Genomic DNA, 15,501 nt, shown 5'->3' with positions numbered 1-15,501 from the left:
TGTGGATAAGAAATATTCTCAAAATTTCACTGGTTTGGAGAGTGTTAAAATAGCAAAATAAAAAAAACAACAACAAAAACAAACAGCCTCTTGTCCTATACTTCACTTCATACAGAAGCTCTAGACCTTCGGCTGTGGAGAAACTGTTGCTTCCAGAGGGTTTGGACTCTGAAGTTTTAAATTTTATCCAAAAGCTAATGCTTGCTCGCGATGAAGGTAATGTTCGATGTTATGGCGCTTGCAGAAAATTGCCTGCTCTATAAAACATCCTCTCAAAGAGAGAAGAGCGTGGCTAATGCAGACTGAACGGCTTTGTTCACTTTCCTGCCATTGGAGGCCTGTCACGATGGCAAATGTTTCTGGACAATGAATTTTCTGAGAAGTTACTGCGACAAACAATATTGTTGTTTTGAGGCCATTTTCAAGTAATGTAATGTTAAAGCCATAATTCAATTACGCCCTCTCGAAGATTTAATTTCTAACATTTAACACTGGAACTGGAAGACATTTTAAATATTCAAAGTAAATAAACAAAACGCTCTCAACAACAGATAAAATGGATACCAAAGTCTGTAAACAAAAAACTGAAGACATTTTATCATTGAATCTTTGGTGGAAAGGGAGAGACACTAAACAAAAACATAATCAATCATGCGAATGGAAACGATCACGCTCGTTTTAATTCTTAATACGGTTAATTGATTATTGCTCACTGCGACTACAATTCTTAGTAGTCTTAGTACAACTAAGACTACTAAGAATTGTAGTCTTCCCAACAAATCTTTTTTGCTGATTGGCCTAGCTGAAATTCTACTGGAGAAATTGAGTTCAATGGGAGAAATCTCAGATGGAAGACTGAAGGTAGATGAGAATCGAGTTTAATTATGTTGGAAAGCAATAGCCAGGCTAAGGTGTTGGTAGCCTGTTGAAAAGGGTGAATTCTTCTGAGAGACAAAAATGTTTAGATGTGCAGTATTAGCTATGCATTTCACTCCATAACAAATGTGTTTATTTTTGAGTTGAACTGTATAGGATATGGGTCATATTAGAAGTCAAAAAATTGGGAATTGATTAATCTTGAGTAATGTTCTTATAAGCCATAAAAACCTGCTGTTGTAACAAGGGCACGTAGACTCTTAAGAGCCACAGGTCCTCATATAAAGACGCAAAAATAACAGGAAATAAATGTCTTTGCTGCTCTTTTCCGAGAACGGATCATGAACTCTCCTGGTACTTTCCTTATTCATGAACACTGTGCAGGAAGGGATCTGTATAAACACTTGACACTGTTAATGTGACAAGGGGGAGCTCTGTGGCCGGTGTCCTGTCGGCAGACCTGCGTTCAATCACAACACTCCTGTCCCCTAAAATATCAGCCCGCTAACATCTTAATGTCAAAGCTGGCTTCAAAATGTGAGCCAGCAAACCAATGAATAAAATTACGGCGACGCATTATCCCTTCACGTAAAATCGGAGTAGAAGCACGTAGTGACGCGTCACAGGCAACACATTTCTCACTCATCCTGCCCGCTACTGGAGGCGGCCCTGCAGTCTTGGAGCGGATTTCGTCTTTTTAGGATGATTTCTGGCACAGTTGTTTTGAGGCCTGAGTGACAGAAAGGAGGAGAGATGAATGACTGCCGTTCTGCATTTTTCAGGAGCTGCACCTGAACCTCGCTCCCAGGCTTGCAGGTCTATTATTTCACATCTTCAACAGCTGCTTTCCAGTAGGGAAGACTTATGCTCTATAAAACAGTCCCTTCCTCGCCAAAATGAAATACGTCGTACTAATGATTTCTAAGGTGAAAAATATGAAGTCTTAGTTTAATAATTTTGACTTTGAAAATAAAAATTCATGTAGCATTCATGTTTCTTTCTTTTTTTACAACAGTGTATTAAGGCCGTGGGGAAAAAAGTAAATTTCTGACCAAAAAATGAAGATTTTCTAAAATCTAGTTTGCTACAAAAAATATAAAATTTTCTTTTTCTTTTTTCTAGAGTTTTTTGATCAGAAAGTTTCTGTTTTTTTTTTTTCTTATCTATGTCTGAGGTTTTTCTAACAAACTTTCAACTGTTCACACTCAATTTCAGATTTTCTTTTCTAGAAAATGTCTGTGATCAATCTCAATTGTTGTTTTATTTTTTTCTGGCACATTTTCAGCTTTTGAAACTCAATATTTGCAAGATTTTTTCTAACAAAATGTCAACTTTTAAACTAAAAAATGGCCTTGTTTTTTTTTCTAGAAAATTTCTTAAATTTAAACTCAAACATTTTTTGAGTGAAAATGTAATCTTCCTTTTTGTTTTTCTCTTTATCCTAGTATAACTTCGTAGGTTTTCTTTCCGAGTGTAACACAAGTCAATTAAAACAGTCTCTTTCAGCGTTAAATCAATAACGGCATGAAAGATGCAGCTCAGGAAGTTTCCTCTTAAACTTAGGTGAGATTCCTTTTTCAATTTGTTTGAGTAAATTCCAGACTGGAGGAGCTGCTTCAATATTTATAACGGATGCTTGTGTTGCCTGAGGAGGTGAGAGTTTACTTGACTTCATCTCCATGTGCCTGGCTTCCCTCGTTTTAAATCTGATATTTGGAAGTGAAGATAATTTTCTGGGGGGGTGAGTGGGAGTTGCAGAAAAATTTTAATAGCTTACACTACATTATAGAAATGACTCTCATCACTCCTGGAGTAACAACATTAACAGGAGATGGAGTCACTAATTACTTGCAGTCAGCTTTTATACAGTTTAAGGAATCACTTTCAGTGTCTACAGTGACATAGTAAGAAGTTTTTTCAGAAATTGTCATGTTACAACCACAAACCTCAATGTATTTTTATTTGAATTTTACGTAACAGACCATTGCAAGCTATTTCATGATTAGTTGTGTGGAAGGAAAATTATACATGGTTTTCATAAGAGAAAAAAAATCTAAAAGTGTCTTTTTGTATGTCGCCCACTTTGATACCTTTTAATGAAATCTAAGCCAAGATTTTCCCGCCGAAGTCATGTAATTATTAAATATATCTGTGTAAAATTTCATCGTACGTCCAGATATTCTGTGAAGATTTGCAGCATGAAGGCCTGGGATAAAATCAGACTTTTTTAAAAAGGGGTTCTAAATAAGATAATTTGTCTATATCAGAACTAAAAAATATGTCCAAGTTCCAAACTGGAAAAAAGAACAGGAACGCACTTTCAAACTGGAAGTCTTAAATAAATACACATAGTATCTACAATTGAGGCCTTAAAATGTCTTAAATTAATGTTGAAAAGGTAAGTTGGCCTTAAATACGTTAGTCACAGGTCTTAAATTTGGTCTTGACAGGACTATTTGATCTTATATTGTAGCTATGTTTTTTTTGCTCACATGACTTTTCTATAAGACAAAAGTTTGATTCACATTCAGATATCTAGATTGCGTGTGACTTTAAATGGTTGAGGCTACCGCTAACTCCCTGCTAACGTACCCTGGCTAGCTAGCTAGCTTTTTTGCGTCTCTGATGGGTAAGTGCAAATTTATCGCCAGTTGGGTAGACGAAGTTTGAACTTTGCTGTGGAGATACAAGCCTTTAAATTTAATTCAAAATTATCTTAAAAAGTCTTAAATTTGAGCTGGCGAATCCCAAATCTTTTTTCTGCAGGTTGGTGAAACCTGCAAGAACCCTGTACATTTAGCTCCTGTAGTATGTTCAACTGAGGTGTTGCATCATTCCCAGGGCCAAATTGAAAAGTGAATGTTTGCAATTTTGGAAACTTCAAGTCAAAGGAAGCAAGGTTTAGATTAAAAGAAATATTGTCCTTATTATTTTATACTAATTGAATAATTTACCACACGTTCACTTGGGTGCTCTGATACTACAGTGTGAAGCATCAGTCTTTCACGCTGGAAATGTGGCTTTAGTGTGTGTGTGTGTGTGTGTGTTGGGGAGTGGAGGGGTCGTGTGTGATTGCAGCAGAGCTGCTTCAGAGATAAATGCTGTCCGTACACCGTTCCTGCTGCCCTTCTATGTAAACGCCGCTGCAAGTGGATAATGGAAAAGAAAGAGATGAAAGCGGCACGAGATGAATCACGAGGAGCCTCGTGTTTCTGCGTTTCCTGCTCTGAAGTAAAGCTTTTCAGATACTTGGACACAGGTCTCTTTGAACACAATTCATTGAAGAGCTGGGCCTTTTCTTCCCCTCTGTACTTTCCCCAAGTTCCTCATTTAGTTTTAGAAGACAAGCTTTTGGGGTTTTCAGCCTTTGATTTTGCAGACAAAAGCAACTTGATCAAAATAACAGATGATGGGCTGGTTCTGGTCTGGGTTTTTTCTTCTTTTTTTGTCTGAGTGCTGAAACAGAATTTTAAGTGCGCAGTTAATGAGAAAGTAAAAAAGAGCGTGATGACATGTTTATGAGTCTGGAGATTGGTCAACCTCTAGACAATATTTTGTTGATCCTTTATTAACATTTCCAGGATCATCCTCCCTGGAAACCGTGTCTCGTAGGATTGTTCTTGTTGAGATGGAAAGTTATTTTTGATGAACAGAGCATTCGGTACTTTAATAACTGCAGTGAAGCTCTCAGGCGTTTCATCATTTATCAGAGTTTTCAGGCAGACTGTTATCCTCTTTCCCTCCAGAAAAAATATATTATTAATATTTTTTTAAGAAGGTAATTAATGCACCAAAGCCCTCCACTGTGGCTGAAATAATGTTTTAATTTTTATTATTTCATGATTCATCAACAATGTAAACATATGAGACATCTAGGTGGAGGCAAATCTTTTTTAAAGCTACATGAGGCTCTCTTCTAGTTCTAATTAAATAATGAATGTTTTTACCAGTCTATCCTAAATCAGAGGTTTTTCTGTCGTTGGATTCAGCTGCTATTGAGTTTGAATGGGTCTTGTTGAAAAAACTAAATATCTTGTTATATGGCATGTTTTTTTAATTTTCAGTGATACAGAGCAAGCCTTGTAAAAAATCTAGTTTTTTAATAGACAAATATTTAATCATAAAAGCATTGTTACTTTTTAATACATTAAGAAAGAGTTGTGTTCTGCTGATATATATGGTGTGGTCCTTAAAGAAAGCTTAGCAGCTAAAATTCGTATTGGAGGACAGATCTGCTCCATTGTGCAGTTTGCAGCAGGCTAGTAGCTAGCACTGATGAGGCCTTGAAGCAAGAAGGTCGTAGGTTCAAACCCTTTTGACATGTTCTCCTCTAGTACTACGACTTCCTTCCATTTTCATCTGGTGCTGTCCCGTTTCACACTGCACCAAACCATTTGAAAAACCTGTTCCCCTCCTAGCCTGTAGTGGCGCTGCCCCAAGAACAACTGAAGGAAACAACACAACAACCTCTGAAGAAGACGCTGAGCAAAACTTCCTTCTTCACGAAATGAAATGAAATGAAATGGCGTCACATTTTAGCAGTTGCGAAATATCCTTTTTGTTACTGTCAAAAGACCACGAGCCATTTATTCTGCAGGCGCTAGACTCATATGTTTGTTCAGGCTGCATTTACCCAGAATGCTCTGCTTTTGGAGCGGTCTCCAGTCCGCTTGGCGTTCACATATGCATTCATACTGCGCTAGAGTTCACTTCAACTGAGTCCTATGTTTTTAGGCGAGTCAGTTTGTTATTTTGCATCAGAGTTCGATAGGGCATTCAGAAATACTAGAGTTCCATTAAAGCGGACCAAACATGGCCGGTGTGAATGCGCCCTAAGTTATCTTTTGAAGCATTCGCTTTTATGATTGTTTGTCCTGTGTGTCCGTGTGTTAACAAGTATAGACAGTAGATGGAAGAATAGCCAGATCTCCACAATATCTCTGATCTATTCATGAAATACTCAAAATAAAAGCCTGGTACACACAATGGTTGTACCTCTTCATGAGTGCACACCAGGAATCCTCCCCACTTCCTTTATCAGGAGTAATTCTCAGAGACACTCAAGCGTGTCTGTCAAGCCAGTTACTGTCCCAGATCTGTGAAGCCTTTTCCGTTTATGATAACCCATCGGCAAATGTTTTAATTAAAAATGTATTGGGTGATATGAATTTGCTTGTAAGAGCAACACATATCTGCTATTATGCCTGGAGTTTGCAATTCTAACTAGCGTCTAAAGTCATTAAACCGTGGACAATTACACTTACTGTCGGTATAGTTTCCTTCAGTTTTTCTTCTAACTGCAGCCATTACTGTTTCCTTGTTGGAGTTTTATTTGTAAGTGCTTGTTTTTTTTAAAATGATTAAACACCACTTGCTGTACAATGCAATTATCCCACTACTGATTTCCAATACGCCACTTAGCGAGGACGCTGTTATAACTGCAGCTTACAGCGATCTGAGTTAACGTGTCAACTCCGAGTTATTAAGTGACGTGAAGTCGGAGGACATCCTGTCATAAAAACCGCACCGTCCGCAGCCAAACAATTGCTTCAGTGATGCGATGTTCACATTTTCACTGCCGCGCTTCACGCCGTAAACTATGGCTCTGTCAGCCATTCGCTGGGTATCTGCAGGGAGCTGCACATATAATTCCCATCGCTCAGCGGGGAGGGGGGAACACATTTCTCGGTGATAGGTGTACGAGTGTGAGGCTTTAGTTACCTAAGAAATTATTTTGATTTGCTAAGTCTTATTACAGATCCAGAGTGGAGACAGAGTTGCAGGAGTAAGCAAAGTGCAGGAGTGTCTAAAAATACGATTTCAGAGTCACATCTTTACTCATGTCCCTATGGGCAATTCATTTCACAGCAAGTCGCAATAAAATCAACAGTTAATATTTAGTTATAATAGTTAATATTTAGATGGAGGGCTTCACCAGGGCCTGCCCAAGTCTTTTTAGGGGCCCTAAGCAGATTTTAATTCAGGTCCCCCAATAACAACATGTCAACACCAAATACGTCATCATTCCTACACTTTGCATTTAAGTGTTTATTTTTTTTTCCAAAATCACTTTTGACAACAAAAAAAAAGACTTACATCAGAAGTATCAAAACTTTTTGCCATTTGGCATATCAAAAAAGATATTTTTAAAATACATTTTTAAAAATAAATTCATTGTACCTTTTTTGAGCTTATTAAAAATATTGAAACAAATGAGATCTTCAATTTTTGTTTTGTGAAAAAGTTATTTGTAAATAATTGCAGATCTAAAACATCAATCTATATAAGACATAAACATGACTTATGATAAACATACACAGTTTTTACTGTTGTTTTTTTATTTTTGGGGGGTTCTTTACGAATTTAAAAGTTTATAGGTCTTTGTGAGGCTGTTCTTGCATTATTATGACATTATCCGTGTATTACATGAAAATAATGTTGAATTACTGGGACAATTTATCATCCAGCAAAATTAGTTATGGTGACGGGCCTACCTGTTGCAGTCAGGAGTCAAACAATTAATGACACGATTAATTCAGATGAGCCCTAAATTCAATTCTGATTATTATATTTTGAAGGAAAATATTGTTTCAAATTCAATTCAATACGACTATTGATCCCAAAGGGAAATAAAGTGTTGTAAGTCGTATTAATTCGAAATTCTTCAGTTATTTTAGATGGAAAGAGTTATTGTTGACGGTTATTATTATTATTATAATCCTTTTGTATTCATGGCTTCAATTCAACACTCCAATTTTCCAGTGTTACATGTTCTTTACAAAATTAAAGTGTATTGGTCTTTGAGAGGGCGAACTCACATTGTTACACCATTAACAATACATTATTTGAACATGGTCTCTAAACCACAATATTATCGTATATCGCAATAATGTCTGGGACAATTTATCGTTCAGCTAAATTTATTGCGGCAGGCGTAGAGACAACAACACAGCGTTTAAACTCAGTGGCTGTCTGCTGGTATCCTGGCTGTGGCTGTGTCAGCAGTCGTCTTAATGAATAAGAGCAGTACTTTAAGCACACTTGCAGGTAAGTGGCGGTGCATCCGATGCACTCAGCAAATTAAATCCCTGAATAAAGAAAGCTACTGGAGACCTTTTTCTTTTTTTCTTTTCTGTTTTTTTCCGGGCAGCAGCTGCGTTTTTATTTGTTATAGTATTTCCTTTAAGTCGCTCTGTCGTTGCGCACCTCATCAGTTCCTTCCTCATATTCATTCTGTCCCCGTGGGAGCTCTCAGCACAGCCACACACACACACACACACACACACACACACACACACACGCACACACACACACACACACACACCGATGTCCATACTCGTCCGTATATCTCCACGGAATGGCCCTGTCAAATACCCAGACAGTGGAGTAGAAAATATAGTGATTGTGTACCAGATGTGCCTTGGCCTGGCAGGTCTGCTCAAGGCTCTATATTTACAGATGACATGCTTCCAGTAATAACCAGCAGCACAGTCTGCCAGAGTAGGCAAGCAGAGGAGCACTGGAAGCTGAGTAACATGCATCCATCCGGACATAAATCACTTATTCTTGGAGGAACCTACAGATGGCCCTTGGGGGACCGGAGGCCAAATCTAACCGGAGACTCAAGCAGAGTGTACGCTGAATAGATAATCACGCCATCTCAGGGTTTTCCGTGGAGATGCAGGCCGCTGTTTGTGCTTACAGCAATTTAGAGTGACCCAATTATCTACCAGCCCTAAGTCAGCGGCAGAAAAAGGCTTTAAAATGCATTATTTTTGTTTAGTTGTATGAGCATTGTGTAAACCATCCAGGAGCGTATCAATCAAGAGTTGACAAACAGTATTTGCATATTTGGAAACTGTTGTGAGAATAGTAATGACCGTGTGTTATTTTTTTTAGAAAGCTTTGTGCTTTAGCACGTATTATTTTGAAAAATTCTCAGTTCAGGTTACATTTGTAGTATAGACCCAAATGATTAACTAGAATATTATTGACAAGGCTATTAATTTCATGATCTTTATCATTAAATGAAACACATTATAAAGATTAATTACACACAGATAGATGTTTGGAAACCTTTATTTCTGTTATGATGATTTTCTGCTCACAGTTAATAAAAACATGAGATTTAAATTACAATATTACATCAGACCAAATAAAAAACATTTTATAAAACAGAAATATAGCCTTAATGAACGGCAAATATTAAACTTACAATTATTGAAAGGTTAATCTGAGCCTCATTGGAACGCGTTTTCTAATTTATTGAATATGAGCTGTTTGTTCTCACTGCAGGTGATATGAACTTTTTGGGGGCTTGTCCAGAGTCTCAACATAAATGTGATTGAAAATTTGTGGAGAGAGTTAAAGCATGATGGAAAGCAGGCCTACCAGCCTGAAAGAATTGAAACTGATCAATATTATTTATTAGAATTCCAGTGGAAATTTATTGCACATTTAATATCCAAAATGTTGGCTGACAATTATAACAAAGCTTTGACGGTTGCAAGCACTGTAAAGATTTTTTCACTGATTTTTAAGGATTTCCAAATAACTCTCTCTATATATTTTTTAAATTGAGATATAATAAAGCCAGATAAATCACTAGGGAAAATGATACGCCTTTATCTTATTTGGCTTGTTTATTTCCCTATCTTTTATTTACTGATTTATTTATTTTATTTAACCAGGTAAAAACCCCATTGAGATCCATATCTCATTTTCAAGAGGGACCCTGAGAAACAGATTCCTGGTTGAATTAATGTCATCGCATGGCTGCCACCAACAATAAACAGCCTTGCCATGTAAACACAGCAGACAATGGCTGCATAGCAGCACAGCTCAGGTGAGCAGGAAGAAGAAAAGGTGGACTCTCAATCTGATCTCTCACTCTAACGTCTTAAATTGTTAACATCAGGCTCCATGAAACGAGCCACAAACGAAGCCAAAAGAAATCTTATGGAGAACTCTGAAACACATTTATGCACATTTGTACTTATTCTGTATTCAGATTTCAATTATAACTCTCTAGTTTCATCATTTTGTCCTAACAGGCATCAGGGCAGTTAAAAAACTTTGTGAGTTATGAGCCAGTGTGTTGTAGATATGTTTTGAAATGCTCTCTGTTTCATTAACTCCACTGTGTTGTGGTCTCAGTTTATGTAGAGGACAGCAGAGGAGAAATGTTCCTTACATCTCAGACACTTTCATGCCAATAAACTTAATTAGTTTTAATTACATTTCCCAGCTTTCCCCTGCAACCATGTATAAATAAATGCCAACAGGATACACATAAATAAGGCGACGACAACGCAGTTTTTCACATATACGTCTTGATACTTTTGGCACTTTGTAGCATCATCTCTTTATGTAACATTTACTATAATGATACCATTAAGTAACCCCAACCTTCTAGGTAATATTATGAACAGGCATAAGTGTAAAACTGAATGTTTATGAATCAAGTGTAAGGTGACAGTGATGTAATCAAATCCAAAAGCATCCTCCCTTTTTGGATGGATTTGTGTTTTTGTTTCAAAATGTTTTACCGTATTGCTGCAGGAAACAATGTAGTATTTTTAGTGTTTTTGTGTTTTTAGCTAAACTCTTTAGTTTAAATCCAGACAGCCTTCTTGGTCTGAGTGGCGTCAGTGCAACCAGTTTAACTTCATGAGATAGACGGACTTTTTCAGCTCTGTGATTTTTCATCAGAATTCAAATCCATTGGTTTTCAGGCTAAGGTTCTACGGTGAAACAATGCTAACAAAAATTCTGTGATCAGCCACACAACAGCATTTTCTTCTTGTTTTTTTTTCTCTGTATGTCAATTTCTCACTGTTAAATGCACAATAATCTTACCTGGGGTAAATGAGGTTTTGCGATATTTTCAGTGATGTTCTGGCTGCTTCTGTGACCTCCTTAATGAGTTTTTGGTGCAGTCTATATAAATCACAGTTAATTAATGATTTAACATGGAACCAGTTGTAGTTTTACATCAGGATGGTTTGGTTTGAATTGTTTTGTTTGTTTGTTTTTTTAACTCAATAATTAAATAAAATTATCATCTGATGACAGCATTTTGTATTTGATCAAAATGATATAACATTTCTTAAATATTAGAAACATGTATTTCTAATAAAAACAAATTAAGAAAAAATCAAGGGTATGGAGAATGAAGAGTGCCAAATTCCAGCAGAGATAATTACAGAAACAGTTTATTAAACATAAAATTTTATGTGCCTCAATTAAATGATTTTTATTTTATTTTTATTTCATTCATTTTAAAAACTAGATATAATTATTTCATAATTTAGTAAACTACTTTATGTTTGTGTGCTGAAGCGCATTATGAATTCATTTAAACCATCTGCTTCACAAATCAGACTCAGTGGGCGGGGTTAGGACTCTGATTGGCTGTTTCAAACAGCAATACAAGACAATTTCTTCCAAGTTGGGAATGCCTCTGAGGTCAATAAGTAAATAATCATTGTTGTAATTTGGCACTCTTCACATTCCATACAAGTGGACCAATACTTTTAAACCAAGCTGATCCATTATTAAATGGCGCCAGAAGCAAAAATATAAGGAACATATTTTCTCTCAGCTGCTTTCCCTGAATTCTTTTCTACTCCACGCGTTTTATCGGCTGCATGCTGAGTTGAGTCTGCAGACTCGCAGTTCAGCAAATTAAACGTTCATTTGATCGCCATCCGGTGGAGATGCTTTTAGAGATTTCAAATTTTGCACCCAGAGACTTTCAAAGTCCAACAGCTCCAGAAGCAAGGTTAGAATAAATACGTCGGTGGTATTGTTGGCATTCTTTAATCATGTGATTATGATTGAAAAGCCTGATGTGAAGAGCTATTCTAGTCAATCAGTTCTGCTCTAGAACTACTTTAGGAGGTTTCTTCTATAAAAACGTGGGAGGTGTAAATGATAACTCTGTGGGTCGATGGGAGGGAAAATGGAAGTTGGGAATAAATTCTTTTAAGACTGTGACTTTGATCAGGTAGATGACAAAAACACTAAATTCACATTTGCTTCTGTCTCCCATTGTTTTTATTCTGCGTGTCGCAGACTGTGGAGGAACCAGTCTGACACAAAGCTGGAAACACTGTTTCAAAAGATTGAAACAGTGTTTTTTTGGAAAACACTGTGAACTCTTTCGCCTTAAATTTCTGCTTTCCACTTGCTTTTTGCTCCATTACACTTAATTTTTCCCCCCGCAAAGCAGCCATACTGATGGCTTAAAGTCATATGTCATTAATTTTTCCACTTTTCCTTTGCAGTTGTATTCAGCTTTCTCACTTATTTATTCTAAAGACCAAAATAAATGCTTTTTTGTATGTTGCATTGAGACCTAAAAAACTGGCACTCTACAGAAAGCGCTCTATCGCAAATCCAGACTTACTGTAATTTTAATACAAGTGGCAAATTTCGACTTGTGATAAACGTAGATATTCACAGGCATTGTTTCTCTGACAGGCATCAACACATTTCTGTCAACTGTTTTAATAGAATAATATCCTTTATGTCACCAACCCAAACTCTGGCTGTTTCTTCTTTTTTTTGTATAAGTTGTCCATGTTTTGTTACGTATGAGAATTTAACTGTATGGAAATGATATAGATGTGAAAATATTATTTCTTACAAGCAGACAGTTTATTTTGCTCAGTCAGAAAAGAAGAAGCTAATTATTGTAGCTAAACATACAGAAATATCATATAGAGATGGTGGTTAATTTTGTATGCGTAAAGACAAAAGCTGTCAAAAGAAAACATTTTCTCACCTGATGAACTGTGGCGAACAGTGGCGGTTGCCTCCATGGGCTTTGGAAGGCCAATTATGATGCATTTATGTTTCATTCTTTTGGTGTTTGTAGATTTTGACACGCTGGTAGAGAAAATGGATGGATGGAGAGGTAAATATGATGATCTTGTCCTGTAAAGTAAAGTGGAAAATACTCTCATATTTAAAAAATTAGAATATGTGTTCTGATTAAGCTAGTTTGTCAGATTAAAAGTAGCTTTTGAAGAATAACAACTATTGTTGCAGATATTAAACATATTCTAATCCACTGAGAAAAAATATGCTTTTATTATCTATCAGCATAAAATAACTATAATTACAGAAATACAGGCTTGAAAACATTGATCTGTATTCAATCTGTCTATTTCCCTTAGTTAATTAAGTTACTGAATGAAATGAACTTTGCTATTGCTTTCCATCTTAATTTTCTGCAAAGTAGCCCTCCATACTGGGTATTATTGTCTGGAATGGGAGGAAAATATTTCTTTGGTTGCTGCCGGTGGTCTAATTGCTAATGCATAATAAATGCTCTTTCAGGGACTGAGCTAATCCTTGCTTGAGCCTCCTCGCTCATTTTCCAGTGCTGCTCTGAATGGCAGCAGGGTTAAAAGCTCCACACTGGTTCAGGCTTCCTGGAACCCCCTGGAGAATAATTTGCTAGTGGCCAGAGCTGCTTCAAAGCAAAACTTTGAAGAGAGAGATCCAGCTTGTTGCTAGCCTGCTAGATGTAATTATTAATGTTGTGGAGGTAGTAATTCTCCTCGCCGTATAGGATCATCAACTGGATCCTGGTGTTATGTTTAAGGTGCTGCAGTGAGTTTGCAGGACGCTACAGTCAATAAATTAGAAAATGTGTTCTGAACTTTAGGAATGAGGACTATAATGAGTCTGTGCTCCATTTATAATTAATCCAAGGTGGCTCTAACCAGTTGGGGTTTTAGCCTTGATGTAAGGGAATTCAGTGTTTCCGCATCTTTGCAGTTCTCTGGAAATTTGATCCATAGGAGCTGAATGCTGCTTCTCCATCTTTGGTTCTGGCTCAGGTGATACAACAACAGAAGATCTTTAATGTATTGCGGTGCTAAGTCGTTCAGTGAATTATAAACTAACAACAGTATTTGAGTATCTGAGCTCCAGGGATCCAGTGGAAGGACTTTAGACCTGAGGTGATGTTCTCTATCTTCCTGGTTTTAGTGAGAACATCAGCAGCAGAGTTCTGGATCAGATACAGCTTGTCTGATTTTTTTGTTTTTATTTTTTAGGCAGACCTGTGAAGACACTGTTGTGTCTAAAGATAAACACACGGATGAGTTTCTCTAGATCTCACTGAGACATAAGTCCTCTAACCCTGGAAATGTTCTTCAGGTGATGGAAGGCCGACTTTGTAACTGTCTTTATGTGGCTGAGAAAGTTCAGGTCTGAGTCCATCACTACATCAAGATTTTGGATCTCATCTCTAGTTTCCAGCTGTAATAACTGAAGCTGGAAACTCTCCATTGTTCGTCTTTAGGAATAACATTGATAACTTCAGTTTTGTTTCTGTTGAGCTGGAGAAAGAATTACACCAAGCCTCTTTTCAACTCCACTTCTGAATCAGATGTGTGGAAAATCGTGACGAGGTTTCTTGTTGTGACACTTTTCTGCCGTGGCGCCAATCGACAGAAAGTTCATTTAAGTCTTTTATCCTGAGGAGACACTTGAGAAGCCATCAGTTCCTGCCAGGGGCTCTCGGCTCGTATTTTCCCCGCAGACCTTCAGAGCTGTCAACAGGGCCGCAAAAAGAAGGCAGAGAATGTAAAGAAAAACGTGATCTGACTGCTGTCAGATTTCTGATCCTAAAACGATTAATCGTATCAACTGTGACTAATCGATTGTTGAAATAATCGTCGACCAATTCAGTATTAATTGTTAACTGAAGTATACAAACAAAAAAAAAAGCCAATTACTAAAGGAACATTACACTCAGAGCAGGAATTGAGGCAAAATTGTACAAAAAATATGTATATGTGTTGCATTTCTGATAAAAATCAATGCTGTTATTGACAGTAAAATGTTTTTTCCTGTTTGAAAAGGACTTGAATTATTTGTTTACCTTCATCTTGTGATGGTTTTCTCATATTGTTAAAAGAAAAAGCTCAAGTGGTCAAATGAGAATCTGCAGATTTTTAAAAAAATCCGATTAATTGTCAGAATAGCCGATGGAATAATCAATCACTAAAAATAATCGTTTGTGGCAGCCATAGTGAGATCTGTGATTAATAGCTTTAAATCTGCCAGCCGTACCTGGTCTAAAATAGATTTTGTGTCTGTTTGTCATCCAAAGGTGCGGGGCGAAAGCACAGCGCCTCCCACTGGCGTCTGCAGAACATCGCACAAGAATCCGTCGAAAGCTCCGATGAGGAGTTCTTTGACGCCAGAGGTAACACTGAGTTTTATTCCTCTCTCATTTCTGATGGTTTATATATAACCAACTATCTGGTGTTATGTTCATGCGTGTAAATCCTTTGACACTTTTACCTGTCATGTTCCAAAATGAGTTCTTTTTCAAATAGCTTTAGCATTTATTCACTAATTATGTAAACTGTAAAAACACTGGATTTTATTTAGAAGTGTCACAGCAAATGGTAATAAATACAAATATATGCCACGTTTAAGAAACATAGCAGTCCAGAACGATGACATTTTTTTGTTTATTTCACCAGTAAGCAATATTTAGTGCTGGATAACAGCCTCATGGTCAGATTACCTGTCTATCAAAGTAGAAGGGAGTCTCACTTTTTAATCTTTCTAATTCTGGAAGATATTATCTGGGGTGAA

The 15,501-nt window shown here is 36.9% G+C and overlaps 1 protein-coding gene across 3 annotated transcripts in view; it reads left to right on the top strand.

Moving 5' to 3' along the window:
* Positions 1–15,501, top strand: part of pitpnm3 (PITPNM family member 3) — a 144,264-nt gene that overhangs the window by 15,395 nt on the left and 113,368 nt on the right. For all 3 annotated transcript variants that reach the window (XM_027998960.1, XM_027998959.1, XM_027998958.1), the window contains exon 2: positions 15,008–15,103. In XM_027998960.1, coding sequence (XP_027854761.1) covers positions 15,008–15,103 — 96 coding nt within the window. The remainder of the gene's footprint in view (positions 1–15,007; positions 15,104–15,501) is intronic.

This window comes from Xiphophorus couchianus, chromosome 18 (assembly GCF_001444195.1).
Source record: "Xiphophorus couchianus chromosome 18, X_couchianus-1.0, whole genome shotgun sequence".
Taxonomy (NCBI): Eukaryota; Metazoa; Chordata; class Actinopteri; order Cyprinodontiformes; family Poeciliidae; genus Xiphophorus; species Xiphophorus couchianus.
Note: the sequence above shows the minus strand (reverse complement) of the source record. Positions and strands in the feature narration are given on the sequence as shown.